The 27,660-nt window shown below is 35.2% G+C and overlaps 2 protein-coding genes across 2 annotated transcripts in view; both read left to right on the top strand.

Moving 5' to 3' along the window:
* CALS5 (callose synthase 5) overlaps positions 1–12,866 on the top strand; it is a 54,128-nt gene extending 41,262 nt beyond the window's left edge. The window contains exons 23-44 of the mRNA XM_088942806.1: positions 341–463; positions 564–659; positions 756–839; positions 1,047–1,207; positions 1,549–1,672; positions 1,793–1,887; positions 1,991–2,114; positions 2,195–2,346; positions 6,490–6,599; positions 6,704–6,829; positions 6,921–6,989; positions 7,093–7,282; positions 7,931–8,042; positions 8,134–8,253; positions 8,338–8,453; positions 8,541–8,624; positions 8,836–8,948; positions 9,037–9,266; positions 10,752–11,549; positions 11,899–11,949; positions 12,079–12,264; positions 12,431–12,866. Of these exons, the coding sequence (XP_088798932.1) occupies positions 341–463; positions 564–659; positions 756–839; positions 1,047–1,207; positions 1,549–1,672; positions 1,793–1,887; positions 1,991–2,114; positions 2,195–2,346; positions 6,490–6,599; positions 6,704–6,829; positions 6,921–6,989; positions 7,093–7,282; positions 7,931–8,042; positions 8,134–8,253; positions 8,338–8,453; positions 8,541–8,624; positions 8,836–8,948; positions 9,037–9,266; positions 10,752–11,549; positions 11,899–11,949; positions 12,079–12,264; positions 12,431–12,661 (3,495 nt within the window). The 3' untranslated portion in view covers positions 12,662–12,866. The remainder of the gene's footprint in view (positions 1–340; positions 464–563; positions 660–755; positions 840–1,046; positions 1,208–1,548; positions 1,673–1,792; positions 1,888–1,990; positions 2,115–2,194; positions 2,347–6,489; positions 6,600–6,703; positions 6,830–6,920; positions 6,990–7,092; positions 7,283–7,930; positions 8,043–8,133; positions 8,254–8,337; positions 8,454–8,540; positions 8,625–8,835; positions 8,949–9,036; positions 9,267–10,751; positions 11,550–11,898; positions 11,950–12,078; positions 12,265–12,430) is intronic.
* Positions 12,867–18,203: 5,337 nt separating this feature from the next.
* On the top strand, positions 18,204–27,144 carry LOC148851760 (3-dehydroquinate synthase, chloroplastic-like). The gene is made up of 8 exons (XM_088942805.1): positions 18,204–18,841; positions 19,289–19,439; positions 19,524–19,691; positions 19,774–20,000; positions 20,242–20,365; positions 26,346–26,408; positions 26,494–26,637; positions 26,730–27,144. Exons 1-8 carry the CDS (start codon positions 18,477–18,479, stop codon positions 26,859–26,861), a joined length of 1,374 nt encoding a protein of 457 aa, XP_088798931.1. The 5' UTR covers positions 18,204–18,476; the 3' UTR covers positions 26,862–27,144.
* The last annotated feature ends 516 nt before the right edge of the window (positions 27,145–27,660 follow it).

Genomic DNA, 27,660 nt, shown 5'->3' with positions numbered 1-27,660 from the left:
AGAGGCCCCTAGTTGGGCAGAAAATTAAAAAACATAATATAAGAAAGAATAAAATCCCAGATGGCCCATTACAGCAAAGAACATAAAAGATAAAAAAAGATAAACAGCCTATGGGCCATTCAGCCCATCTTCTCTACAAGAACAATGCTTTGATTCAGAGTTCAAAGGAAAGAAAAGTTCACTAATACCAATATACCTCTTAATGTAATTATTGCACTTTTAGATGTCAGATATCAGAGCAAATGAACAGGCCCTAAAAATTGTTATTTTATGCTTGGACCAGTGAAGTTCCATTAACCTTACACTTTTTCTTATTGAGTCTTTCACTTGTTTCTCATAGATACGAACTCTGGGCATGCTACGGTCAAGGTTCCAATCTTTACCTGGAGCTTTCAATGCATGTTTGGTGCCTTCTGATAAGGTCGAGAAAAGGGGATTTTCTTTATCAAGGCGTTTCGCTAAGGTTGTAACTTGTGTTGGAAAAACAGACAATGTTCACCTAGAATGCTAACTTCATTAGGTTTACTTGAATGTATAATGTTTGAATTTTACTGCCTTCATAGGTTTCAGCAAGCAAGAGAACTGAAGCTGCAAAGTTTGCTCAACTATGGAATGAAGTGATATGTAGTTTTCGTGAGGAAGACCTTATAAATTATAGGAAAGGCCTCTGAATTCAGTTGTATTAGCTTTGTCTATTTTACTTTTAGGATTTATCACACATTTGGACATAAACTGGGTTTCTTTTTTTATCCAGGGAGATGGATCTGTTGCTAGTCCCTTATTCATCAGATCCTAGCTTGAAATTAATACAATGGCCACCCTTTTTACTTGCTAGCAAGGTCAGTATATTGTCCTTTTAGATCATTCCTTATCTTATTATATCTGAGGGAAGCCACTTTGTTCAAAAAGTGCCAAAGGTTAGGACGGCATCCAGTTTACCCCTTCCAAGACCCCAAATAGCAGGGACCAACATTGCACAATAGCTTTCTTATCATTTCTTATTGTCTACTTGAATTTATATTTTGATTGTTCTTGCATGTATGCAGATCCCAATAGCTTTGGATATGGCAGCTCAATTTCGATTCCGTGACTCTGACCTTTGGAAGCGTATATGTGCTGATGAATATATGAAATGTGCTGTTATTGAATGCTATGAATCTTTCAAGCATATCCTTGATGTTTTGGTTGTTGGGGAGAATGAGAAAAGGTGATTCTATTTTGAGTCTAACATGTTTAAAGAATGCAGGCTTCAGATGAACAACTTTTTATCTGCATTTTAAAATTTAGATTTATACTATGCATGGCCATTTCTAGGAAGCCTTTCTTTGTATTGAGTTTTATTTTCCTGGATACAGTTGACAGTAGGAGGAACCTATGTTAAAATATCAAGAATCACGTATATGGAAAGGAAACATTTTTGATTACTGAAGAAGCATTAGAAAACTTCAATCTAATGATGCTACCTTTTATTTCAAATATTTGTCATATTCATATCCAAACTTATCTGCAACCTTATCCATTTCTAACTCTAATTTTTCTATGTAACAGGATAATTGGTATTATCATAAAAGAGATTGAAGGTAACATTTCAAAGGGCACATTTCTTACTAATTTCAGAATGAGTTCTCTACCTACTCTTTGCAAGAAATTTGTGGAGCTTGTGGGGATCTTGGTAAGCAATCCATTTATCAGTACTGGCTGCTTCCTAGAGTAGTAGTTGTTGTATATGCTTAAGTTTCTTCTTTGTAATATGGTTTATGAGACTCATATTTTACCTTTTTCCTTGCTTCAGAAAGATGGAGATCCATCTAAGCGAGATACAGTAGTATTATTGCTGCAGGACATGTTAGAAGTATTTACTCGTGATATGATGGTGAAAGAGATTCAGTGGGTGAACAGTGGATTTAACATTAGTAAAGTAGCCTTAAATATACATTGTTTAACGTACAATGCTTTCTTTCTATAACATTGCCAAAATATTATTTTTCAGCGAATTGGTAGAACTTGGTCATAGTAACAAGGATGCAGTCCCCAGAAGACAACTGTTTGCTGGCACTGATCCAAAACCTGCCATAATGTTCCCTCCTGTAGTTACTGCACAATGGGAAGAACAGGTACCTTATTAAAGGGTGATTTCTTTTGAACCATAATTCCATCTTAAACAATAGTATATAAATCTGCTTGTATTGTGTAGATAAAACGCCTGTATCTCCTTCTGACGGTAAAAGAGTCAGCCATGGATGTCCCATCCAACCTTGAAGCACGCAGAAGGATTGCCTTTTTTTCAAATTCTTTATTCATGGATATGCCACGTGCACCACGTGTCCGTAAGATGCTCTCATTCAGGTACATTTCTGTTTTTCTTTTAATTGGGTATAAGATGTGCATTCACTAAAAAGTATAGTTGATTGTCTTCTGCTATCATAACATAAATCAAATCCCTTTTAAATCCAAAGATTTATATTACTTATAGCTTTTGCAAGTTTTAGGATCCAATTAGTTTATTAAAATAGGGTTCTTGGAAGCAGGGTATTGCTTGCTTCATTGTCATACATTACATAGAATCCCCAGGTGATTCACTGGAAAAGGTCTCAAACTCTCAATAACTTCTACACATATAGAACTCCATGTCCTAATCTATCTTTTCCATTTATAATTCTTAACAATATCAATTTTTTTAAAAATAATGCAGATGGATAACAAGAAACTGGTTATTGCTTCCTATTATTTGAAAGAAATCTATATGAGGTGACACTATAATATATATTACAGAACATCTAATAATGTGTTCTGATCATGTTGCCTTTTCTCATGTGCCTTCCTCTCGAGCTACTTCTCCCTTTTCCAGAGGTATAGATATTTGGGATAGCTTTTTACCCTTTGAGAAATTTTAACCTCTAAAGTAATCATTTTTCTCTTAGTAATAGAATCTCTATTGTCATGCATAAATTAATTTTTTTTTTCAAACTTTCCAAATTTACCTTTCTTGTACGAAAATGGCCTCTTCTACTGATGTAAATGTAATGTTGGAACTTAGAACCCATTAAATGGGGGGACCATTTTTTTCAGTCTATGTACCATTTTTATGATATTGTATGATTAAGAGAACATCAGAATAGACGGAGATAATTCTTGCAACTAGGACTTTTCTTCTGTCTTTACTTTGTGAACAACTGAATCCATGTTATTCTACTTGCTCAATTCTATCTGATGCCATATATTCACGACCTACTCTCGAACTGTTTATGAATTGATAGATAAAACTTCCTGAATATTGGTCTATTCTGTGACATGTTCTCTGTTTCTTCCAAGAATATATTCCTTACATCACATATCAGGACACACATGTTTTTCACGCATGAAGTTGCATATAAACTATAATATTCAATTTATTTTGGATACTTAAAACTGCTTTTTGTAAACAAAATAGTATTTTGTTGGATAAACATGTCTAGCTGTTGACAAGTGACAACCTGTCAGGAAAAGAGAGTCGGTACCTTCCCTTTTCACTGCCAAACATCATTAGCATCATTTCTCCCATGGATTGAAACGAAAGAGATGGATTAGATTACATAAATATGCACACTAATATGAGAGAGAGAGAGAGAGAGGAAATAAAAGAAATATATTGGACATGTCTCCTTCAATTGCAGATGAGTCCTGAAAGAATGCCTAAGCACTTGACCTTGTGAACTTTGCATCATTTGAATCCTCCTCACCTGGATTATATGCAATCATTCTGGACCTGGAGTATATTTGATTTTCCATGGAAATTTGCATAAGATCTAACACTAGTACTTATTAAGTTCTTCAAATATGGAAGTAGTAAAAGGCAGCTGGAAGGCATATAAATAAAAATACGGAGCTTAGAAATTTTACATGAAGATTCAATTTAAGGTTATAATGAACATGAAAGCAGACAAGTCTCTATATAACCATTTGGGATAGATTATAATGAACATGGAGAAGCCTCAGGTTTATTTTCTCCTAGATGACTCTTTGCATACAAATAAAAATGCTGTATCATTTCTGACTTCATCTATTGTATCAAATTCTAGTATCACTGCATCATGTGTAAGAAGGATAGTGCAGATTCTCATCATGAGTAATAATTCCACATAGCCAGAATAGTTTGGGTTCTATATTGTTTGGCTATTTGATATTTGATTGGATAAGAACAAGTCAGATGAAGACACCTCTATCTTGTTCAAGGGGATCTTTTCTGTGTTAACAGAGTATCCCTTTGGACGTTCTTATACTGCATGTTGAAGCATTTGCAAGGAACATAAAAGATATTTTCCAGACAGAGATCTACCTTGTTGAATTAAAGCTTCCTTTTTTTGTGCATTAGTGAAATATCCCCATAAACATGACTGTACTGTATTTTCAAGCATTTGAAAATAACATAATAATAATATATTTCCAAGACAGAGAGTTGTATCTCTATGGATGTCAGCTGTCTTTTTCTTTGGCGGTCAATTATTCTTTAAGAATTTGAAGATCTCTAATGGAGGATTTCAAACAAAAATTGTCAGGTTTGATTTTTAGGTTATTATCCATGTCATATTCATAGTGCTTCCTTTCTCTTTATTTTATTTTATTTGTTTATTCTGGGAAAGGATGTTGGTGGATACCACTTAGATTAAAAGGAAAATTCTATAAAAAAAATTGTCAGGCCAGCTATGTTGTATGAATCGGAGTTTCGGGTAGTCAAGAAACATTTCCAGAAAATGAGTGTGGCAGAAATATGCTAAGATGAATGAATGAAAAAACTAGAAAGGATAGGACTAGGAATGAAGTCATCCATAGGAACCTAGAAGTATCTCTAAAAGGTGATAAAATGAAAGAGAGTAGAATAAGATGGTGGTCACGTGCATAGAAGACTACCGACAGCTCTAGTTAAAAGAAGTTATTTATTACAAGTTGAAGGGGTAGACCAAAAAGGACATGGGTAGAAGTAGTAAGAAATGATTTAGGCATTAATTTAAGAGTGGATATGGCTTTAAATAGAATGGACTAGTGAAACAGGATTCATGTATCTGACCCCATAGTTGGGATAAGGCATGGATGTTGTTGATGATTCTGGGAGAGGATATCGGTACTTTGTTTCCCTGTGTATGTGCTTGTATAATTTACTGCTCCTATAATCTTTCACTTCATCAGTAATTTCAAAATACTAGGGAATCTGGTTAGGATAGAATTTGAGTATTTGTTTTAGGGGGCCAGGAGGAAAAGTAGAGGATCTGTTAAGGGAAACACCATGAATGTGAACAAAGAGAAACTGAAGAACTAATAATCAAGAACAAGAAATCAAGGCAAGGTTCTGTTGAGTTGAGTTTAGTAAAAAAATAAAGGGTTCATTGGTGAGATCAAGGCAAGAAAGAAGTCAATAGTTGTTTGGGCCTCCCCTATCAAAGCATCAACCAGCCATTACCTGATTATAGATATGTCAATTTCAAACTGATTTTCCTAATTATATTGTTGGTTAACTAACGATGTTAATTTCATCTTAATGCTATATGTATATATATATATATATCATTATAAATAATTTTGAACTTTTCATAAAATAATTATTTTCCTATGACACTGACAAAATATTGCATTATGGATTAATGCTCTCTATTTTCTAAAAGCATCCATCTTTAGCATCATGTTCATGTGTTGTATATATCTTACATTGACCACACTAATCTCATCTTCCAGATTATTAGTACAAATTTTTCTCTGAAGTTTTCTTCTACTTGATGGACATTCATCAGATTTGTCAGTTATTTTAACTCAATCAGTTAGAGGTTTAAAGAGTTTGAATAGTGATGCCAAATGGGGTCACCTGGATTTCTAGACATTGGGTCATTCTCTTTAATGCCATGGGAATTGTGCAAATGGCATTATTTTATGTAAATGATCTTGTATTGAAGAAACTTCCTATGCAATTAAACAAAATTTCTTTTAACAATATTATTTCTTAAAGACATGTGATATCTTATTTTTATTTTCTTGTTTTATATATATAGATACATACCATGTATAAGTATTTTATTGGAATACACATTATATAATTTACAATATAATTACTACGTAATTTGCACTGGCAATCAGGAAATCTGTTGGGGATTGAGGAGATTGCCAAAGCTTGCCTAATGCCTATGCTTCTTTATAGACATGTCCAATGTGCAGTCCTACAAAAGATATGCATCCGTGAAGACTGAAGAGATAGAAAATCAAGCTTAGCAAAAAATGACCTATTTCTTTAGCATTTTAAATAGGAAATTAAATTACTTCTCTACTTCGAATACTTTTACAAGGGACCTAGAGTTCCATTATCATGTATGCTATAAGATGTTAAAACCATTACATGCCTTGCATTTGCAGCAAAGTAATGCTTTACACTGTTGCAAATTGCCATTCTTTCATTATAGTGTAACTGGATGTAATCACTTTCTACCTTTTCATGGATATTTATTTGTTTTTGTATTCCATTTCCAGTGTTATGACTCCATACTATAGTGAAGAGACACTCTATTCTAAAAGTGACCTTGAACTGGAAAATGAAGATGGTATATCTATCATCTTCTACCTACAGAAAATCTTCCCAGGTTTTAAATACACTCCATATCTATCTTTATCAAAAATAACTTCAATGTCAAATAACATCAATATGATCAATATCACTGTCACAAACATCACTTGACCATGTCAGATGAGTGGAATAACTTCATTGAGAGGCTCAATTGTAAAGGAGCAAGTGAGGTTTGGGAAAATGAAGAGAACATTTTGCAGCTTCGTCACTGGGTCTCATTGAGAGGACAAACACTCTGCAGAACAGGTAGTGAATGAATTATATGCTCATTATATGTTTTTGCATGTTTCACCAGTATTAATTGCATCAGTTCCTCTAAACTGAATTGGTGCTGCAGTTAGAGGGATGATGTACTACCGAAGGGCTTTGAAGCTTCAGGCTTTTCTTGACATGGCTTCTGAAAGTGGTAGAGAATGAGATTTCTTTAAAAGTTTTTCTGGTGAAGTAGGTAAAATTTTCATGTAAATTCTTTGTAAATCTTCTGACACTTTATATTTTGAACACTGCAGAGATTTTAGCAGGTTACAAGGCAGTTACAATTCCATCAGAGGAAGAGAAGAAGAGCCAGAGATCCCTATATGCTCAGCTAGAAGCTGTAGCTGACATGAAATTTACATATGTTGCAACATGTCAGAACTATGGGAATCAGAAACAATGTGGAGATCGCCGTGCAACAGATATTTTAAACTTGATGGTTAAGTATGTTTTATTTCCATGAAGCCAAAGCTCAACTCAACTTAGCCTTAATCCCAACTATTATGATTGGCTACACAGATCCTGTTCCACCATTGTGTTCTATCAAGAGCCATATTTTTTGTCAAATTTTAAGTCTTAAGGTCACTTATTACCATTTCAACCCATGTATTATTTGGTCTTCGCCTTGCTGTTTGGGGCCTTCTAGTTGTACCAAGTCATTCTCACTGGTACGGTCATTGATCATCTATGCACTTGACTGAACATCTCCGTCAACTTCCTTTCATCTCGTCACCGATTGGGGATGCTCCTAAGTCCTCTCTAATGACCTCATTTATAATTCTGTCCCTGCTGGTCTTGTCACCCATCCATCTCAGCTACACGAATTAATCACATAGCACAGAAGATGCACCTCTCCTTTTGAGCCAACCTGCCCTTATTCTTTGAGTAGCATCCTCTTCAATTTCTCCCTTTCTATGAGTTGTTGATCCAAGGTGTGTTAGTTTATGGTATCCCCTGTTCATCAATCTTATTTGCACTATTATTGTTACTACCATTTCACTAAATTGCAAAACTCCTTTGCACGGCCTTTTATTGAAGTTTATTTTTGATATGTTAATCTACTCAAGAAGCTAATTTCTAGTGGTCCTACAGCAACCCATCTCTTCGTGTAGCATATATTGATGAAGTTGAAGAAAGCGAAGGTGGTAGGGTACATAAGGTCTATTATTCTGTGTTAGTCAAAGCTGTTGATAATCGTGACCAGGTATTCAGCCTTTTAAATTTGATCATATCATAATTATTGGTTATATCCTGAACAAATATTTAACATTCTTCTCTTAATTTTCCTTAAAAAGGAGATCTACCGTATAAAGTTGCCGGGTTCAGCAAAGATAGGGGAAGGGAAGCCTGAAAATCAGAACCATGCTATAATTTTCACTCGAGGTGAAGCTCTTCAAACCATTGATATGAACCAGGTACATCCTAGGGACCATGGGATTTATAACTTTTAAAGTTGCAAGGTGGAGTATTTTAACTTTGCTTCAACTTGTCTGATATAGGACAATTACTTGGAAGAAGCTTTTAAAATGCGCAATCTTTTGGAAGAATTCAATGAGGATCATGGAGTGCGTCCAGCTACCATTCTAGGTGTTCGTGAACATATATTTACTGGAAGGTTGAGTGATCTTTTGATCTTTGGGAGCTATAAGATGCTTATCGCAACCATATATATGTCTTATACATGAGGTCCTCTGGTTTGCAGTGTGTCTTCTTTAGCTTGGTTTATGTCCAACCAGGAAACCAGTTTTGTTACCATTGGTCAAAGAGTTCTTGCAAGACCTTTGAGGTAAGTTGCTTTCCCTTCATCTTCATAATAGTTTATTTATAGAAGCACTCCTCATCATGTTTGATTTTTTGACAGAAATTACTACAGCCTATATTATCTCATCTGAATAAGAAATAGTACTTTTCATGCATTAGACTACTGGAAATAATTTTATACAACTGTAATAGTGGTCGGAATTTATCTTGTTCAAAATTCTATTGGGTGGTTCCAGGGTTCGATTTCACTATGGTCATCCAGATGTGTTTGATAGAATCTTCCACATAACCCAAGGTGGCATAAGTAAGGCTTCTAGAGGCATTAACTTGAGTGAGGATATCTTTGCTGGTAATGGTTTCTTTCTTCTTAAAATATTTTAATTTCTATTGATGCATACCATTTACTCTAATTTTGGATATATATTTCCTCTCCAAAGGTTTTAATTCAACACTAAGACGTGGGAACATTACCCACCATGAGTACATCCAGGTTGGAAAGGGGCGAGATGTTGGGCTCAACCAAATCTCACTATTTGAAGCAAAAGTTGCCTGTGGCAATGGGGAGCAGATACTCAGCCGGGATATCTATCGGCTAGGCCACCGATTTGATTTCTTCCGTATGCTGTCATGTTATTTTACAACAGTCGGGTTTTATTTTAGCTCATTGGTAATGGCCCCTCTTAATTTCTATTTATATACCTTGCTACAATCAGACAGAAATCTGCATTGCAATTAGAGCCAAGATGAATTGGAAACCAAATCAACTTATTAAATTTTCTTTTCCTTTTTGTATATAAATTAAAATATCCAAGACAGATATCGCTCCAATTCCTTTTCCAAGTAATATCATGTTCAACCCTCTTTTATACATGAATACACATATGATGAAATATGTTAATCTTACATCTCTTTCCAACTGTTACTACGTTTATTTCCAGAATCTCATACACATATCATGTACATGGTCAATCTCAACATACTGTTTCAATGTTTTCAGCTTGTCTGGGATAAGATTTATACCACAAGTTTACCACTTGTGTGCTAAAAGTGGCTTATGATATAATCAAGTTTAACTTCAAAGTCAATTAAACAAATCCATGATGGTTTTTCAACCCACATGTTGATTGATAATAAACCCAAAAAGGTCAAGCCAATTAAATTTGAATTTAACGTGTTGGATAAATTCCTTTCCTTTCATAAAGGGACTAAATGGTAAGATTCAAAATTGGAGCCCTTGGAATTCACTAAACAAACCATAAGATTTTCACAATATAGGTTTGGCACCTTATGTGTATAACTGTGTATTACCCAGGTTTGGCACCTTAATATCTACAAATAACATGGAAGCTAAATAATCTACACTCCATGGAGTCGTGAATCATCAATTATGATCTACTTTCTGTATGAAAAATAGCTAATATGTACATAAATTGGATGGTATGAAATCCATAATTGTACAATGATTTACTTTTTTCTGCAGATTAAGGTATAAATTAGTATGATACATAAGCTACTTTCAACCAACAAGGCATGACCTAGAAATGGATCAGAGTGAATTTTCGTAAGGATTTATCTGAATCCAATCTGATAAGAATCCAATAGGTCAAACATGATTCAATATCTAACAGATATGTGAAACATAGATCCAAATCCAGTTGATTTTTATATTTGGACATCTGATTCAATTAGAAACTAAACAAATCTGTACAGCACTAGCATAAATCTACAAAATTGAAAATATAAAAGAAAATATGTATTGAGAAACATACCACAATAAGTTTATATAAACCCCAAGTCCCACTTGATCTGAAAGAACTTCAAATTTAAATGTTAAAAATGTTCCACCTTATGATTTAGCGGATATCCAAATCCAACTTAAATAGATCTGGTTAAATCCAATCTATTTTCACCTCTAAAACTAGATTGATCCAGAATTTGATGTGCATAATATCAGAAAGTTCAGATCTCACAGAACCAAATTCTGGATATTCTGTTAAAAATACATAATCCTCTCCTAAAATGAAAGACCAGAAAGATCAATCATTTGGTGGCTGGTTTTTCCAATTTGGAGACTCAGATATTTGTTAAGGTTCACCACTCTTGATATTGCTTTTACATTACTAAATTATTCATTTTTTTTTTCTCTGTGCAGATGGTTATACTTATAGTCTATGTTTTCTTATATGGTAAGCTTTACTTGTCGTTGAGTGGATTGGAGAAATCAATAATTAGGTATGCAAGGTCCAGGGGAGATGATCCTCTTAAGGCAGCAATGGCATCACAGTCCCTTGTTCAGATAGGTCTACTGATGACCTTGCCCATGGTCATGGAAATTGGACTAGAGAGAGGTTTCAGAACTGCACTAGGTGACATAATAATCATGCAGCTTCAGCTCTGTGCTGTATTCTTTACTTTCTCTCTTGGGACAAGAGGTCATTATTTTGGGCGTACAATCTTGCATGGGGGTGCCAAGTACAGAGCCACTGGGAGAGGCTTTGTGGTGCGTCATGAAAAGTTTGCAGAGAATTACAGGATGTATTCAAGGAGTCATTTTGTTAAAGGAATAGAGCTAACGATATTGCTGATAGCATATGAGATTTATGGAGCTGCAACTACTGATTCTGCTTCTTATATGCTTCTTACAAGTTCAATGTGGTTCTTGGTGGTTTCTTGGTTGTTTGCCCCATTCCTTTTTAATCCTTCAGGTTTTGAGTGGCAAAAGATAGTGGAGGATTGGGAAGATTGGACTAAGTGGATAAGCAGCAGAGGTGGTATCGGTGTGCCAGCAAACAAGAGCTGGGAGTCATGGTGGGATGAGGAACAGGAACACCTACAGTATACTGGGCTCAGTGGACGGTTCTGGGAGATTGTTCTTTCTCTACGTTTCTTTATCTACCAGTATGGAATTGTATACCAACTTCATGTGTCCGCCAACAATAAAAGCATCATTGTAAGTCAAAATTCCAATTTATGGCCTTTCATTTACATTTTTAATAAGCTCTCTAGCTATTTTGTTGCATTGACAAAATCCGCATGGTGCATGAATGAAGAGATCATGAAAACAGTGCATCATGGAAATCATCAAAATATAAAAAGGAAAAAAAATGTGCCATCATGGAGATTATTTCCTCGACTGCACCATCCACCTGTTGCAAAAGTGCCAATGTGCCATCATGGTGCATGAATGAAAAAAGTACATCCATTATTTATTCAGGATGTGAAGGCCCTGATTTTGAAAGATTATTCAATACAGTAGCAGAATTATAAGAGCGATATATAATTTGATATTGGTTTTTCAGGTCTATGCTTTGTCCTGGATAGTCATTTTGGCCGTGATGATCATCTTAAAGGTCAGTACTCAAAGTTTAATGACCAAAGCACATATCAGAAGTCTTTGAGCAATAGATAAATTCCAGCTTTTGGTTTTCTATCAGGAATTCTACTCTCCCTTGACTTTACATAATTCTTTTGGATTGCAGATCGTATCCATGGGTAGGAAGAAGTTTAGTGCAGATTACCAGTTGATGTTTAGACTTCTCAAGTTGTTCCTGTTTATTGGGTCTATAGTAACTCTGGTCATCCTGTTTACATTCCTTAGACTCACAGTAGGAGACATCATAGCCAGCCTATTGGCCTTCATGCCAACAGGATGGGCAATTTTGCAGGTATACTCTTAATCTTAAAAAAACAATACTTGTATCAATATGAAATATAACTTCTTAATCTGCATACTGAAAGGTGTATGACTTCTTCCAATTGATATTTATCATACTTGTGAGGGTATTATTGTATTGTTAGGTTTTGATCCAAATCCGATATTTGAATGAACAGATATCGCAAGCATGTAAGCCAGTGATGAAGGCATTAGGGTTGTGGGGTTCTGTCAAAGCTCTAGCAAGGGGGTATGAGTACATGATGGGTGTCCTGATCTTTGCGCCAGTGGCCATTCTTGCATGGTTCCCATTCGTATCAGAGTTCCAGACAAGGTTGCTCTTCAACCAAGCATTTAGTCGAGGACTCCAGATTTCACGCATTCTGGCTGGAGGGAAAAAGCAGAACTGAAATTTGTAGAGTGATATAAAGAGAGAGAGAGAGAGAGAGAGCATGTTGGCATATGGCTACGGGATTTTGCGAATAGTGTCCATAAATCTGTATGTGGATAATTTCCTTACAGTCCATGCTCTAAAGCGAACTAACCTGTAGATTGTTTTGGATCTTGTTGATCAGTGCCAATTCATGGTTTCCCATAAAGCCTCAATTTTAAATCCTCTACTTTTTACTGACTATCCAGCATTTCCCGGCACAAAATGAATATTCACAAATCAATAAAATTCACATGTACGAGAGAGAGAGGTTCGTTATCTGAAAAGTTCGGATCACTCCTCAGGAACAGATCCCAATTCCCATCCAGGAACGGATATCAATTCCCATCTGACTGCGAAGTGAATGTATTGTATAACATACACTTTTAAGGGTGCAAGGAAAAACATCTTGCATTTAATTTCCTTACCAATCAGCTAAATTGAAGTAGAAAGAGCCTCCATGACATTCATAATTGATTCAAGTCAATCCAAGTCCAACTTAAGTATTAAAGTTTATAATTAAATATTAATACTAAAATTAATTTTAAATTTTTTCTTAATTGATTACAATCATATATTAATTATACTTTCAATTTTATCAACTGCCTACCCATAAAATTTTAAAAGGAAATAAAATACGAAGATTAGAGTGGGAGCAAAAAAGAAAGAAACATCAGTAGTGGTATCACCTATCACAACCAAGTTTTAAAAAGGGTAAAGGTGGAGGCAAGGCGGTTGGATGCAGGCATAGGCCTTGAGGAGGACTTGTACCTCCGAATGCACGATTCGATTTGTCTTCCTCACTCCAATATTCTTAATCTTGAATCTTGAGTTCAGACTGTGAGAACTGATAAGTCTTCTTGAAATCTGGAGTTGGGTCGAATAAAAAAGGGGGAATAGCAGTTTTGGTCGATAAAAACCCACATTTTTTGGGATTTTCACTTTTTCTTTAATTTTCCAAAATTACCCATCATGAATTCAAGTTTTCCCACCCCTTGAGCTGAGACTGAGGCTACCAAAGGCCTACACCTCATGTAAATTGAAGTGAAATCTGAGGCTACCAAAATTACCAAAATTACCCATCTTGAAATCTGCCTCATGTAAATTGAAGTGAAAAGCCAAAGGGCTACACCTCACTAAAACTGAGGCTTACGCCCCTTGAGCTGAGACTGAGGCTACCAAAGCCAGGCGAAATTTGGCCGCCTCGCCTCAGCCTTCTTTTAAAACCATGACCACAACTCTTTAATCTTAACACTACTTCTACTTAGGAGATAAATCGTTGCTTTTAAGAAATGCACATGCATTGACCATCTACCAATGCAATCCTATCTTCCTTCGTGCTTTTGTTGTTGTTGTTCTCACTTGTGAGAGAGCATCCTGTAGCTTGCAAGCCATAACTGTGATATGGGCCGGTCATTTGTTATGCACTGCGGATTCAGATTCCAATTATATGGTTCTCATTAATCTAATTGATCATAACCCACTACATGATTATGGCCTTGTTAATCTCTTGAGTGGGACCGATAATCAATCAAGGTTTCCAATCCATTTACAAAGTCACATGTGCTCACCCCTTGTGCTAATAACACGCTTTGCTAAGTGGTTTTGGTTTTGATTGTACTAACTATACTTTATTTTAAGTTGGTAGCCAGTATGAGACCTGTTCACAGGTTGGGTTCAGGTTGGGCTTTGTTTCTATATTAATAAAACATGTTTAGGCCTGAGCCCGAATCCGGCCTGACCATTGGGCCAGATCTTGAGTCTAAGCCCAAATCTAATATAAAACCCGAAGCCCAACCAAGAAGTTGGGCAAAAAGATTTTTTTTTTATTCAACAATAAAACTGAGAGCTTAAACCCAAACCCATGGACCTAACCCAACCATGAACGGACAAGGATGGCCCATGAACAGAGACACTATATTGGATAAGTTCACATTTATCAAAAATGGGTTCTTCCTTGTATTGAAAAACCACCCAGAAAACCCATCTTATTTCTTAAAAAACGGGAGGTTCTATTTCCTAAAAAAATGGAACAGTTAGAGAGAAACCATAACCGTGGGTATCTTGGCTTGAAAAGCAAATAAATGTGGATATCTTAACGTTAGTTTTAATGTAATTTACTAATCACTTTAACCGGCTAAAGTATAAAAACCTCCCTAAGATCTCACTTTAACAAAATCTTCCTCTGTCCCCAGGTCTCTACTCCCATGAGTCGTCAGAGAACCTACCCATTGAGCCACCTGTTGGCTTAATGTATTATTCTTTTTAAATATTCATTTTACTCTTAAATCTATCATTTCAGATGAAGATACTAAAATACTGCTGAAAGAACATTTAATTTTTATTTAACTAAAAAAAATGTCCAAATTAGATTAAAAGAGTAAAGCAAATCTGAAACGACAAATCTAGCATTTTGAATTATATTGGAAGATACCCTAATGAATAGTAAAGACAATTTTGTAACTTTTGAGTCTCTAATATTGGAACAATGATGGAAGGGACCTAACTGCAGTTTTTTCAAAACTACATTGAGTTTTTGTTTAAGTGGGGAAATTTTTATGATTATCAAAACCTAGGGGGAGATTTTTTATTTTTACCTTCATTAATGTAAGTATTAAAATTGTGAAAATTACTAAACTGGTTTTGAATGGGCCAAAATAGATAAAATACTAAACTAGCTTAAATAACTAAACCGGATAATTTTACTAACAAAAGGAAAACTAAACTGGATCAAAAATATTATATACCAATTGAACCGGTTCGAAATTACAATATAATAGGGATCGTGTTTTGTTATAGGGTATGGGCAACCCTTGTGCTTTGATAAAAATGGGTCATATCTTATTCACATGTATGCACTTAAACGGTGTAATTTGCACGGCATTCAAACACCACAATAATCAATATCTATAATATAAAGAGGAATGTGTGAGAGTTAAAACGTCTGTCACCACAAGTCTCGCACGTTTCTCACTCTTCACACATGTGTGCTGTTTCAGTTGAATGACTAAATGAGCCTCTACATTTTGATATCAAAACTCTCATTTAATCACATAAGCACCATTTTTTTAAGTATGGTTTATTAACTAATATTGAGGTTATTTTCATCTTTTACTGCCTTTATTGTAGTGGAAGTGGATTTAGGTGGCCCAGCACGGCTTGGCACGATTTTGGACCGGCACAGCACGAAGGCTCACGGGCTATGCCAGGCCCGGCTCGGCATGGCATGCTGCCCACGGCACGACCCATATATATTTATATAAAAATATATATATTTTTTATAATAGTATATAGTATATAATATATTAATAAAATAAATATTTTTTAATTTTATTATACTAATTTATTTAATTTCTACATATATAGGCAATTTTATACACAAAATTCATATAAAATTAAAATTTTAAGTTTTTTGTCAATTTTTTTAATTTTATTATACTAATTTATTTAATTTTTAATAATGCTGGGCTGGCATGTTGTGCCATGCCAGCCCAGCACAGCTCACTTTACACCTCTAAGTGGACTAGTGGGTGCCGAAAATAGGATCAATTTCTCCACAAAATCTTCTCTTGGTGAAACCCACTCCATGAATTTCGTCAAATCTTCCGTTATATTTTTAAATATAATGAACATATCCATAGATTAATTGCCTCCTAATTAATGCAGATTCAATCATGTCCCTCTTATTACCTTTTTAGTTTTACCATTTTCTTACTCTTAACACTTATAATATGCATCAAATGTGGTTGATTTTTATCTCCCTCCCAGCAGTAAGCCACTGCTAGCAAAGGAGGAGCCCTTCGTTCTCAGTTCAATAGGTATATATAAATATATATTTTTTTCTTTTTCTTCTTCCTCAGAGCTTCACCCCTTCTTATGCTTTCAGCATTTGTGTTTTTCATGTCCTTTGGTGCTCTATGTCTTATTCTACTAAAATTGAGAGTTTCTTCCATTAATATTTACTAGGTCATTTTATTTTGAAATGAATTCTTTTACCACACCTTTCCTTTTAATCTTTTAATATATATATATATATATATATATTTCCAATGGTTCATATTTCCAAGTTCCAACAACTAATAGGAAAAGGCCTTTAGAAAAAACTTTCTATTTGCTTTTGTGGCTATTGGTGGGGAATTTGGAGAGGAGTCTCCCTATGCTAGCCAAGGTGTCAATCAAGTTCATTATTGATAAAATTTGTTCCACTACAAGGAATTTCTAGGGAAGGTATATCTAGTGGACTTTTGTTCTCACAGGATTATAATAGAATTTGTTTATGTATGTAGGTAGGCCGGATCTCTGAGCTGTACTGGAAATAGTTCGGCCATTGATATTGCATCCATCAATGTTTCCGTCTGGTCACCTGTAACCATGATTTTTGCATTTGTTTTTTCTATTTTCCATTTCTTTATAGTCAAAATTTGATCAAAGCCCTAATTTTCAATTCTAACTAACTAAAATGACATTTTGTCAGTATTTTTAATCTTATGGCTAATGGAAACCGTTAATGAGATTGAAATTTGACCGTATTTGACCATAATTTTACAACTAATTGAAGAGTCTGAAAAATCGCAAATGCTAAATGATATGCTGAATGAATAATTTCTAGGTATGTGGATGAAATGATAAAGATTGAACGTAAGAACGAACTTAGATGTGTGAGATGGGAGATGATTTGTTACGAGATTTTTTCACTAAAACGAAAGGACGGTTGATTCCGATCTCCTGTCCATCGGAACCCTGTTTATGTTGTTCCCAATTCACGGGGGTAATGTGTTATGAGTAGAGGTGTACAGGATTTGATGAACAGGAGAGAGTTAATAAATGCAACTATTGTAAATGATAAATAGGTGAATGCGATAGATATGATCATGGGAGTCTACTAAACAGAGCCATGCTGCACATTTCTGAATTAAAATGATGAACTAAATCAAGGTAGGCTTATTAGAAAGCTAAAAACAGAAATTTAAACCCCTATTTTAATGCAGATTTTTGAATTCTACTATATAAGTATTTAAAATATCAAAAACCCCTATTTTATACATCAAACTAGGGGTGATCATTTCAGCATGACCCCAGAAATTCCGGGCTTGAGCCTGGATTTTGTATTCAGGTCCGGCCTGGGCTCGGGCCCACATCAGGCCCATAAATTTTAGGGCTGGGTTTGGGTTTAATATTTTAAGCCCAGCCCAGGCCCAGGTCCGATTCGCATATTCAAATTTACAATTTTAGATATAATATATGCATATTATTTTACATTATATTATATATTTTATATATAAATATTATAAGTAAAATTTATATTATATAATATATAAAATAAATTTATATACATATTATGTTATTTAATATATAAATATATAATATTTTATATATAAATGATGTTGGCCCAGAATCAACCCAACCCAACCCAACCCGAGCCCGAAGCTAAGCTATAGCCCTTATCGTAATTAGAAAGCCCGGCCCATTATCCCCGTACACCAAACTCTAAAGTTTAATTCTGCTCAGACGGAAGCGGTTCCAGGATAAGCCTATTCTGGTCTCCTCTCTCAAACTCCATGTCAGGGTTTGGTGAGTTTTACGCACGTGCCATTTAATTTCACACGATTCTTTAATCAATCCAGTCTAGTCTCAGCTCTCAAGTCTCACCTACCCACTCAAAGCTCCTTCTTTGTCCTTTCTGCCTTTAGAGCAAACAATGATAGGCCGTAGGCGGCAACAAACCAGAACCAGATTACCAGAGAGAGTCTCCTCAAGCCAATCTTCCTCTCTCTACCCATCCCTGGTGCTAATTCATGGCTGCTTCTGTCACCCCTCCATCTCTTCACTTCTCTCTCAAGGCTTCTACGGATTCCTCTTCCACTCGGACCGGAGCGTGTGATTTGTTTCTTCGATGCCGGAACCGCGATCTTGTTCTTGTCTCGTCCCGCTCGGCCTTCCTTTTGTCCGGTTTGTCGGGACTGAGTAGAACCTGTGCGCCTGTTTTGAAGTCCGGTCGAATTCCAACGAAGATTGAGGCCAGTTCAGCTCCGGTCATGGATCAGTCGCAGCGTAAGGCGAGCTCTAGACTCTCGACGATTGTTGATGTTGATTTGGGGGACCGCAGCTATCCCATATATATTGGTTCGGGACTGCTTGAAGAACCCGATCTTCTTCAGCGGTAATTGATTTTATCGCTTTGTATCTTTGTTCATTGGAGTTGGGTTCATGTGAAAATTTGATATTTTCTGTTCAATCTTTCATTTCAGCATTCAATTGATCTCCAGTATATTGTTTGTAACAAGTGTATGAATCATGGATGTTTTCTTCTTTTTAATAAGCTTGGAGTTTAAAGCTGTATATTTTCCTTCCTTCTATTATTAGGTTGCAGAGTAGTTAACACCATAACTAGAAATTGTTATTCATGGTGTGAAATTTTGTTAATACTGATTTTGGTTCATAATATAGAAGAACGAGGACTATATTGGTACGGAGTTGCTTTTATGGTATATGGTTTGTGGTTCCGGATGAACTTCTGTAATTTAAATGAATGCGTATTATATTGTTGAAGGCTTTTTTATTTAGTATATTATTTATGCATTTTTCATTACTCTTGTTATTTTATCAGGCATGTTCACGGGAAAAGAGTTCTTGTAGTCACCAACACCACAATTGCACCATTATACCTTGATAAGGTTATTAATGCCTTAACATATGGAAGCTCAAATGTTTTGGTCGAGAGTGTAATCTTACCAGATGGTGAAAAGTATAAGGACATGGTAAGTACTCAAGGATTGCAGTTTCCATTTTTCTTTTAATATATGGTGTTTGCAGTTGACGTTTGTGATTGTTTTTGTCAATAGGATACTCTCATGAAGATTTTTGACAAGGCTATTGAATCCCGCTTTGACCGGCGCTCTACATTTGTTGCCCTAGGAGGGGGTGTTATTGGTGACATGTGTGGATTTGCTGCTGCTTCCTTTCTTCGTGGTGTAAATTTCATTCAGATTCCAACTACTGTAATGGCACAGGTCTGTTGCAGGTCTATATCTTCTTCTCCCTCAAAGCCAACCATGTATGTCTTTAATGTTTCAAATGACTTCCTCTCTCCAGGTAGACTCTTCTGTTGGAGGCAAAACGGGAATAAACCACCCACTGGGGAAAAACTTGATTGGTGCTTTTTACCAGCCCCAGTGCGTCCTTATAGATACAGATACCTTAAACACATTGCCTGATAGGGAATTAGCTTCAGGATTTGCAGAAGTTGTAAAATATGGGCTTATTAGGGATGCAGAGTTTTTTGAGTGGCAAGAGAAGAACATGCAGGCACTATTAGCAAGGTATAATAAAACAGATATTGCATTATCTTTCAATATTTATCCACTTACAGGATCTCCAATTGTCATGTAGGAATATGTCTGTGTTGTCTCTCAAAATAACTAAGCTGTCTTTTGATGGAATTATTTCACAAGTTCCTAGAGAATATTATAATTGACTTTGTTTCTTCAGGTTATGATAGGCCAATTTTATGGTTTTCCTTCCTAAGATATTCCCATATACAAAATTGTTGATTGCTGGCAGGGATCCAAGTGCACTGGTTTATGCTATCAAGCGCTCATGTGAAAACAAGTCTCAGGTTGTAGCCTTAGATGAGAAGGAAAGTGGATTAAGAGCAACACTTAACTTAGGTCACACGTTTGGTCATGTAAGTGTTGAATTATTGTTATTTACTATAAACAAGTGCTGAGTTATTTTTATTTACTGTTTATTCCATTTTACCTTTAGAATCTATTGTTATCTCTATTTATTTACTGTTCTTCATTTTGTTTTATTTGCAAACCAAAATGTAGATTTGACAGTTCTTACTAATTTCTTTGGTAGAATGTTAGGTTGTACATTATGCTGAAGCAGTAGAAAAGGTTTTTATTTTCCTATTATTTTTGCAACTAGACAACTAATTAGAGGTCTATCCTCACAGTTAGCAGTGCTCATCAAGTTAACTAAGTTTCCTAGTATAAATGCTGGGTAGAGCTGAATAACCTTAGATGCAACCTGAAATGACATGCAACCCAAGAATCCACAAGAAGCCTATCCTAATCTCACTAGAACAGTGCACCCCCCACCCCCCACAAGTTGCCCTTCCCCACCTCTCTCTTGGAGAGGTTATTAGCCACTGAGTTATCTTATCTCAGGATTCATCTAAACAAGATGTTCACTATGGAATCCAACATCTTTTTAATGTTATATCTCAATCTCCAGAGCTTGTAGACTTATCTTTTGTCCAACCAATCAATCAAGGATACTAGCAGAAGGCCATAATCTTCTCTCAAATAGAGTTGCCAACACTGATATGTGAGAGTGAACAAGGGTATTCTCTCCCCTATGATTCTCTCTCTCTCTCTCTCTCTCTCTCTCTCTCTCTCTCATATATATATATATATATATATATATAAATATAAGGATTAAAATATTGATATGATACGCCCGATATTGGGCGTATCATATCGGTATTGGATTGCACCGATACAGGATACGTGTGACTCGAACCCAAGTTGGTGAATGCCCATTGCCCAAGCGTGCATGTGCGTTAACCACATAGCCATTTGTTATTTCATGTTAATATGTGTAATAAAATAACCTTTATTAAACTTAATGTTTATATGCAAATAAAAAACAACATAATTTATTTCAAAAACTTCAACTATAAATTAAAATGAATAATATTCAAAATTAGCATTTTATAAATCAATGGAATAAATAATTTATAAAATCCACATATATATTATCAAAAGTGAATTTTAATTTAAAAAATTTTATACAAATAAAATATTTATAATAGAATAATTATTTTAATACTTAAATTTTATAAATTTGCATATAGTATATATCTTAAGTTTTTATAAATTATTAATTAGTATTTTAATTTGCATTAAATAACAAAGTATTGTTTACAAAGTATTTGAAAATATAATATAAATTTAATCTATCAAATCCATTAATCTACATTTTATATAAAAAATAATTTTTAACTTCGAAATTTTATAAAAATAAAATATTAATAATGGAATAATTATTTTAGTAATTGAAATTTATGAATTTTCATATGATATGCGTTTTCAAAATTTTAATAGATTTGATATATTTTAAGTTAAGATTATATAATTTTATAAATTATTAATTGATATTTTTATTTACATTTTATAATAACACATTTATTGTTTAAAAAATATAAATATTATTTATCAAACATGTAAGAATTAAGTTTTTTAGTTGAACTTTTTGTTAATGTTAAAAAATAAAAATAGAAAAAACGATATAATAATTCAGATATAATAGTTGCATATGCTTTATGCCTTACACTTTAATAAATAATAAAATAATATTGGCTTTTTGCATGTATTAATTTGTAAAAATCTATATAATATTTGCCTTGGACTCTTGATTGAAGCATTATTAATAAAATTGTATAATATCTACATGTCCTGTTATATTAATTATAATATATTTCTTCATATGTGTATATGTATATCATTTAAATATACAATTCCTATATATTTATATATTATTTATAGTTGTTTTAACATTAAACTTAATGCTATTAATATATTTATGGAATTTGTGTGCATTTTCTTAGCGTATCCAAGCATTTTCATGTTTTTTCGTTCGTATCAGACAATTTTGATACGGATACGCTTGGCACTTGAACCCGCTTGGATCACATCTAGACAAATAGAAGCAGGGTGGCGAGCAATGACACAATATGTGCGTCATGGTGGAAAAATCTGGATACGTATATATATATATATATATATATATATATATATATATATATATATATATTATTCTGGTTCTGTTTAGAGAAAAAGGATCAATGTCCTATTTATACATTTATTTTTCAAAGTGACGGCAAAATGGTCCCATGCTTTAGTTTCTTTACATTTGCAACTTTTAACTTACTTGTACCTGCTCATGTGTCAGGCATGGTTCAAAGTATCGGTATGATATGCTCCAATGCCTGGTTCAAAGTATTGATATGATATGCTCCATATTGGGCATATTATATCGATAATCGATATTTTGAACCTTGGTACCAGGAAAGTCAACCTTTTTTTTGACTGTTGAAGAAGAGGAAAAAGAATCAAGGGCTGTAAATTTCAGGAAATGAAGGCAGGTTAGGTGTGATTGTGAAATTTGACCTTGAAAAGACATAAAATAAAGTTGATTGGGATTGCCTTCTGAAGTTTATGAGACTGATAAGTTATGGTAGAAGGTGGATGTGATGGATAATTGGGTGAATAAACTTCTCATGGTGAAATCTTTAGTCAACTTATAGAGAAGGATAAATCTCTCTTTCCCCTTTGCTGTTCATTCTTGTTGCTGAAATCTTTAATCAACTTATAGAGAAGGATAAATCTCTCTTTCCCCTTCTCTGTTCATTCTTGTTGCTGAAATCTTTAGTCAACTTATAGAGAAGGATAAATCTCTGGGGCCAGTGAATTAGTTTGGACGTTGGCAAAGATGTTCATATCTCTCATCTTCAATTTGTAGATGACATTTTAGTGTTTCTGGGGGCTAATGAGAACATATCTAATTCAAAAGGGGCTATCCATTGTTTTGAGTTGGTATTAAGGCTTCGTATTAACTTTTCCAGAAGCAGAAGGTTTCTGAGATCCGCTGTTGGAGAAATGTAAGAACAAATTGGCTACATGGAAAAAGGACTACCTCTCCAAAGGGGGGAGGCTTACACTCGTTAAGGCTTACTTGGCCAATTTGCCTACCTATTATCTTTATACTTTTTGCATCCCCTTCAAGTTCTCTACCCAGCTCAAAGAGCTTCGGCAGAGCTTTTTGTGGGATGGTGATGGAAGAAGAGAAACCATCTTGTGAGTTGGAGTATGCAAACATAAAGAAGTCGGTGGACTGGGTATTGGTCATATAAAAGAAAGGAATACAGCTCTTTCTGGCAAATCTTTGTGGAGGTTTCCTCTAGAATCAAATGCCCTCTGATCTTCTGTCATCACCAAAAATATGGGAAGCATGCCAATGGCTAGGATAGACAACTACACTTGAACCAGGTCAAAGACACCAACCCTTGGAAAGGTATAAATTTCACTTACAATAGTTTCATTTCCTTCATTAGATACAAAAGTGGGGATTGGAATATGATTGAATTTTGGATTAACCTTCGGTGGGTGGCTCCACTTTGTCTAATTTCTTTCCTTGATTTTTTAGCCTTACCCTGAACCATGATGCCATTATATCTTTTTGCTTTTCTTCTGCTGCTTTTCAAAACAACTAGGGAGATTTACATCTCTTCCTGTGCACCTGACACCCATATTTGGACTCTACACCCTGCAGGCAAGTTCTCAATTAAGTCTTATTTCAAGGCTCTGTTTGCAATAGAGCAGGCCAATGCTCATTTTCCTCCTAAGAGAATATGATGCTCACACATTTCGTCCAGGGTCTGTTTCTTTGTGTGGGAAGCTTGTTTTAATTTTGAAAAGAATTTTGGAAGAATTTGTTTTTCTCTGTACGCTTGCTATTTATGTTCAAGTGATGGGGAATCATCCGACCATCTCATGTTTCACTGCCAGGAAACTGGGAAAATATGGTACTACTTTCTCAATATGCTTGGCACCAGCTGGGTTTTCCTGAGCACATGCATCTTGGGTTTCATGAGGCAATGGAAAGGAAGAGGCCTTAGGAGAAGAGGAAAGATTCTGTGGAAATCCATCACTGACACTGTTATGTGGAGTTTATGGGAAGAGAGAAATGACCATATTTCTTATAACAAGGCTAGATCTCAGGGGGATCTTCTTTCTCACATCACTCATAAATGTTTCCTTTGGGCCACTAGCTCTGAATCTTTATATGACCTCCACAGGATTATTTCTATCTTTGTTCTCCCATCCTAGGTCCTGCATTGCGGCATTGCCTCTTGTAGTATAAGAACCAGTGACAATGGGGAGATGACTCTGAATTTTCATGGAAATGCCTCTGGTAATGTGAGTGAAGCTGGTGTTGGAGGTGTTTTCAGAGGGTGATAACATTTGTTGGGCATTTCGTGTATCAATTGGGGTTGCAACTTCAACTAAAGCAGAAATCATGGCTTTTCTTACTGGCCTCTGCATAGCCAGAGATTTGGGTTTCCTGAACCTAACCATCAAAGGAGATTCTGAAAACACTATTAAATGGTTTGGAGAAATTGAAAGTGGTCCCTGGGGTTTAGAACATTTCTTGGACAAAGCTAGAGATATTATCATTTCTATGATGTAAATCTGTGTTGGATCCTAGGGAGCTAAACCCTATAGCTGATGGCTTAGCTAAATCTATTGCTCACAGGGATTGCTTATGTAGTAGTAATTCTCTACTGTGAGAGTCCTTTGCTCTTACTCTGATGTACTTGATCTCATGTACTCCTCTTTGTTTAATGAACGGATTCAGTTGCCTTTCCTCTCAAAAAATCTCAGGAAAATATGAAATTCTTGACGAGGGGGATGGCATGAAGGTATGTGCTCATTTATCACACACGTGTGTGTGTGTGTGTGTTATTTTATATTATGATATATTATATCATCATCATCACCTTGTCCCAACTATATGGGGTCAGCTGCATGAATCCTGTTTTGCCATTCCATTCTGTTCATTGCCATATCCATTATTCAATTATGGGCACTTATCATTTCTTATTACTTCCACAGTTTTCCCTAAGATCTTATTGCCCCTTCGACTTGTAACAGATCACTTTGCCTAGCAAGTGCATTAGATGGTCTTGTGTTCATGTCAACAAATCATCTCAATCTAGTCTCTCATTTTATCACCTATTGGAGCTACTCCTAGATTTCTTTGTATGACTTCATTTCTATCTCTATCCTTTCTAGTTTTACCATTCATCCATCTAAGCTTTCATATTTTTACAACACACATTTTTTGGACAAGCTGTTATTTATCTGTCCAGCACTCTGCTCCATAAAACATAGCTGGCCTTACACTTGTTTTATAGAATTTTCCTTTTAGCCAAAGTGGTATTTGCCTATTGCACAAGACTCCGGATGCACCCATCTATTTTGTCCATCATGCTCTAATTTTATGGGCAACATTCTCAGTTCTTTGTTAAGAATTATTGAACCAAGGTAACGGAAGACATTATATATATTATAAAATATTGTATATATTAAATATAATCTATTAATAACATAGGCAAAGCCTAGCCTGGCCTATGATGATCCCTTAGCGAAGGTGGACAAGGGGTCAAGGGCACTATCCACATGGCTAACTGACAGGAACCCATCAGATAGAATGCTTATTCATCTTGCAAGCCTACCACACGTCAGAAAATCCCTGTCACTGCATGCTTCAAAGACTACCATGTTTAAGCAGAATTGTTTTGCCTTCATTCACCTGTATGGTTGTCTTCTATTCGAAACACAGGCTTGTAACTTGTCTTGAAAAGTATAGCATTATGAGCTAAGATTGTTGTTTGGTACTTAATTATGATATTGGGTTTGAACACATACATGCAGATGATTCTCCAACTAATATTTTCTTCCCTTGCCATACACAGTCCTTTATCATGAGCAATTCTCTTTCAAGTTTCATCTCCAATTAATATTTTTATCCCTTGCCACTACACGGCCCTTTATCATGAGCAATTCTCTTTGTAACTTTACCATATTCTTTTTCAGGCAATAGAAACTGGGTTTGGTTATGGTCAATGGCTCCATGGAGAAGCTGTTGCAGCTGGCACGGTACTACATCCATTGCTATCTACTTTGACTTTAATAATTTCAAATTCTTGTTTTATGCTGAATAAAACAACATTTGAATTTGCAGGTCATGGCTGTGGATATGTCATACCGCCTTGGGTGGATTGATGAATCTATTGTGAGGCGAGTTTACAATATTTTGCAGCAGGCAAAGCTACCTACTGCACCACCTGATATGATGACCGTGGAGATGTTCAAGTCTATCATGGCGGTAATGGATCATGAAAAATAGTCTTTTTTTTTGTTCTGAATCTAATTTATTTGGTCCTACCCCTAATGAATCTGTTACTTTTGGAAATGTAGGTTGATAAAAAGGTGGCCGATGGTCTGCTAAGACTCATCCTTCTAAAGGGTCCTCTTGGTAACTGTGTTTTTACAGGGGACTACGATAGGAAGGCCCTTGATGAAACTCTACATGCATTTTGCAAGTCCTGATTCCAATCCAACCATGACTGGATGCATCCTCAGCCTTTGGCATTTTTTTCCTCCAAGCTGTTCTGTTATATGGAGTGATATTTACATGTATTTTAGATGGCGTGTTTCATTGTCTACAGTTAAAACATTAAAGGAAGCCTTACCAAATTGTTTGACAGTGCCTTGCTAGGTATTGTATCTTGATTTATCAGATGGATTCTTTCATATGATTACGACTCTGTAATTCTGTATTTGAACGGTGACGTGGATTCTAATAAAGCCCAAAAATTAATTCTGAATCAAATGTCTAAGAAACATCGTCGCAATGTTGATTTTTTTTTTTATTTATTTAGTTTTCTTTTTTATGGCAATCCTTTAAGGGAGGGCCTGCTCAATGGTTGTTACTGATCTTTACATGGCAGGGATTTCAATTTTAGAAGAAATATCATAACTCTCTTAATGAGGACGCCGAATTATGAAAAAAGTAAAGCCATGCCATGCATTAGCATCAAGGACCATGCCAAACGTGCAGAGAATGAATGTCTGCCTGTCTATATCCATCTCTGGAGAGTATTTCTTGATAATACATATTTCTATTCAAAATGATCTCAAACAATTTCTTATTCTTGCAATTCAATAGGATGCTCAAAAAATGAAGAAAAAAACCTGCTGGCACATTCGCCATATTTCTTAGCAGAAAAGAAAATGTTCATCGTATTCATATTCAATACTCCGATCTCCGTGGAAGAAAACTGCCCATTCCCCAGGTCTTGTCCAAAAAGTATCAAGTCTCCTCCTTGGATGAACTCAATCTACCTGC

This window comes from Nelumbo lutea, chromosome 5 (assembly GCF_056320005.1).
Source record: "Nelumbo lutea isolate HS-2025 chromosome 5, American lotus-T2T, whole genome shotgun sequence".
NCBI classification, from domain to species: Eukaryota; Viridiplantae; Streptophyta; class Magnoliopsida; order Proteales; family Nelumbonaceae; genus Nelumbo; species Nelumbo lutea.
The sequence above is the reverse complement of the archived record's forward strand: the minus strand, read 5'-3'. Positions and strand labels throughout refer to the sequence as shown.

Excerpts from the sequence above, each read along its gene's own strand:
- LOC148851760 (XM_088942805.1), top strand. The coding sequence starts at position 18,477 with ATGGCTGCTTCTGTCACCCCTCCATCTCTTCACTTCTCTCTCAAGGCT. Across the intron at positions 20,001-20,241 it reads ATGCAGGCACTATTAGCAAG|GGATCCAAGTGCACTGGTTT; the intron begins GTATAATAAAAC and ends GATTGCTGGCAG. Across the intron at positions 20,366-26,345 it reads TAGGTCACACGTTTGGTCAT|GCAATAGAAACTGGGTTTGG; the intron begins GTAAGTGTTGAA and ends ATTCTTTTTCAG.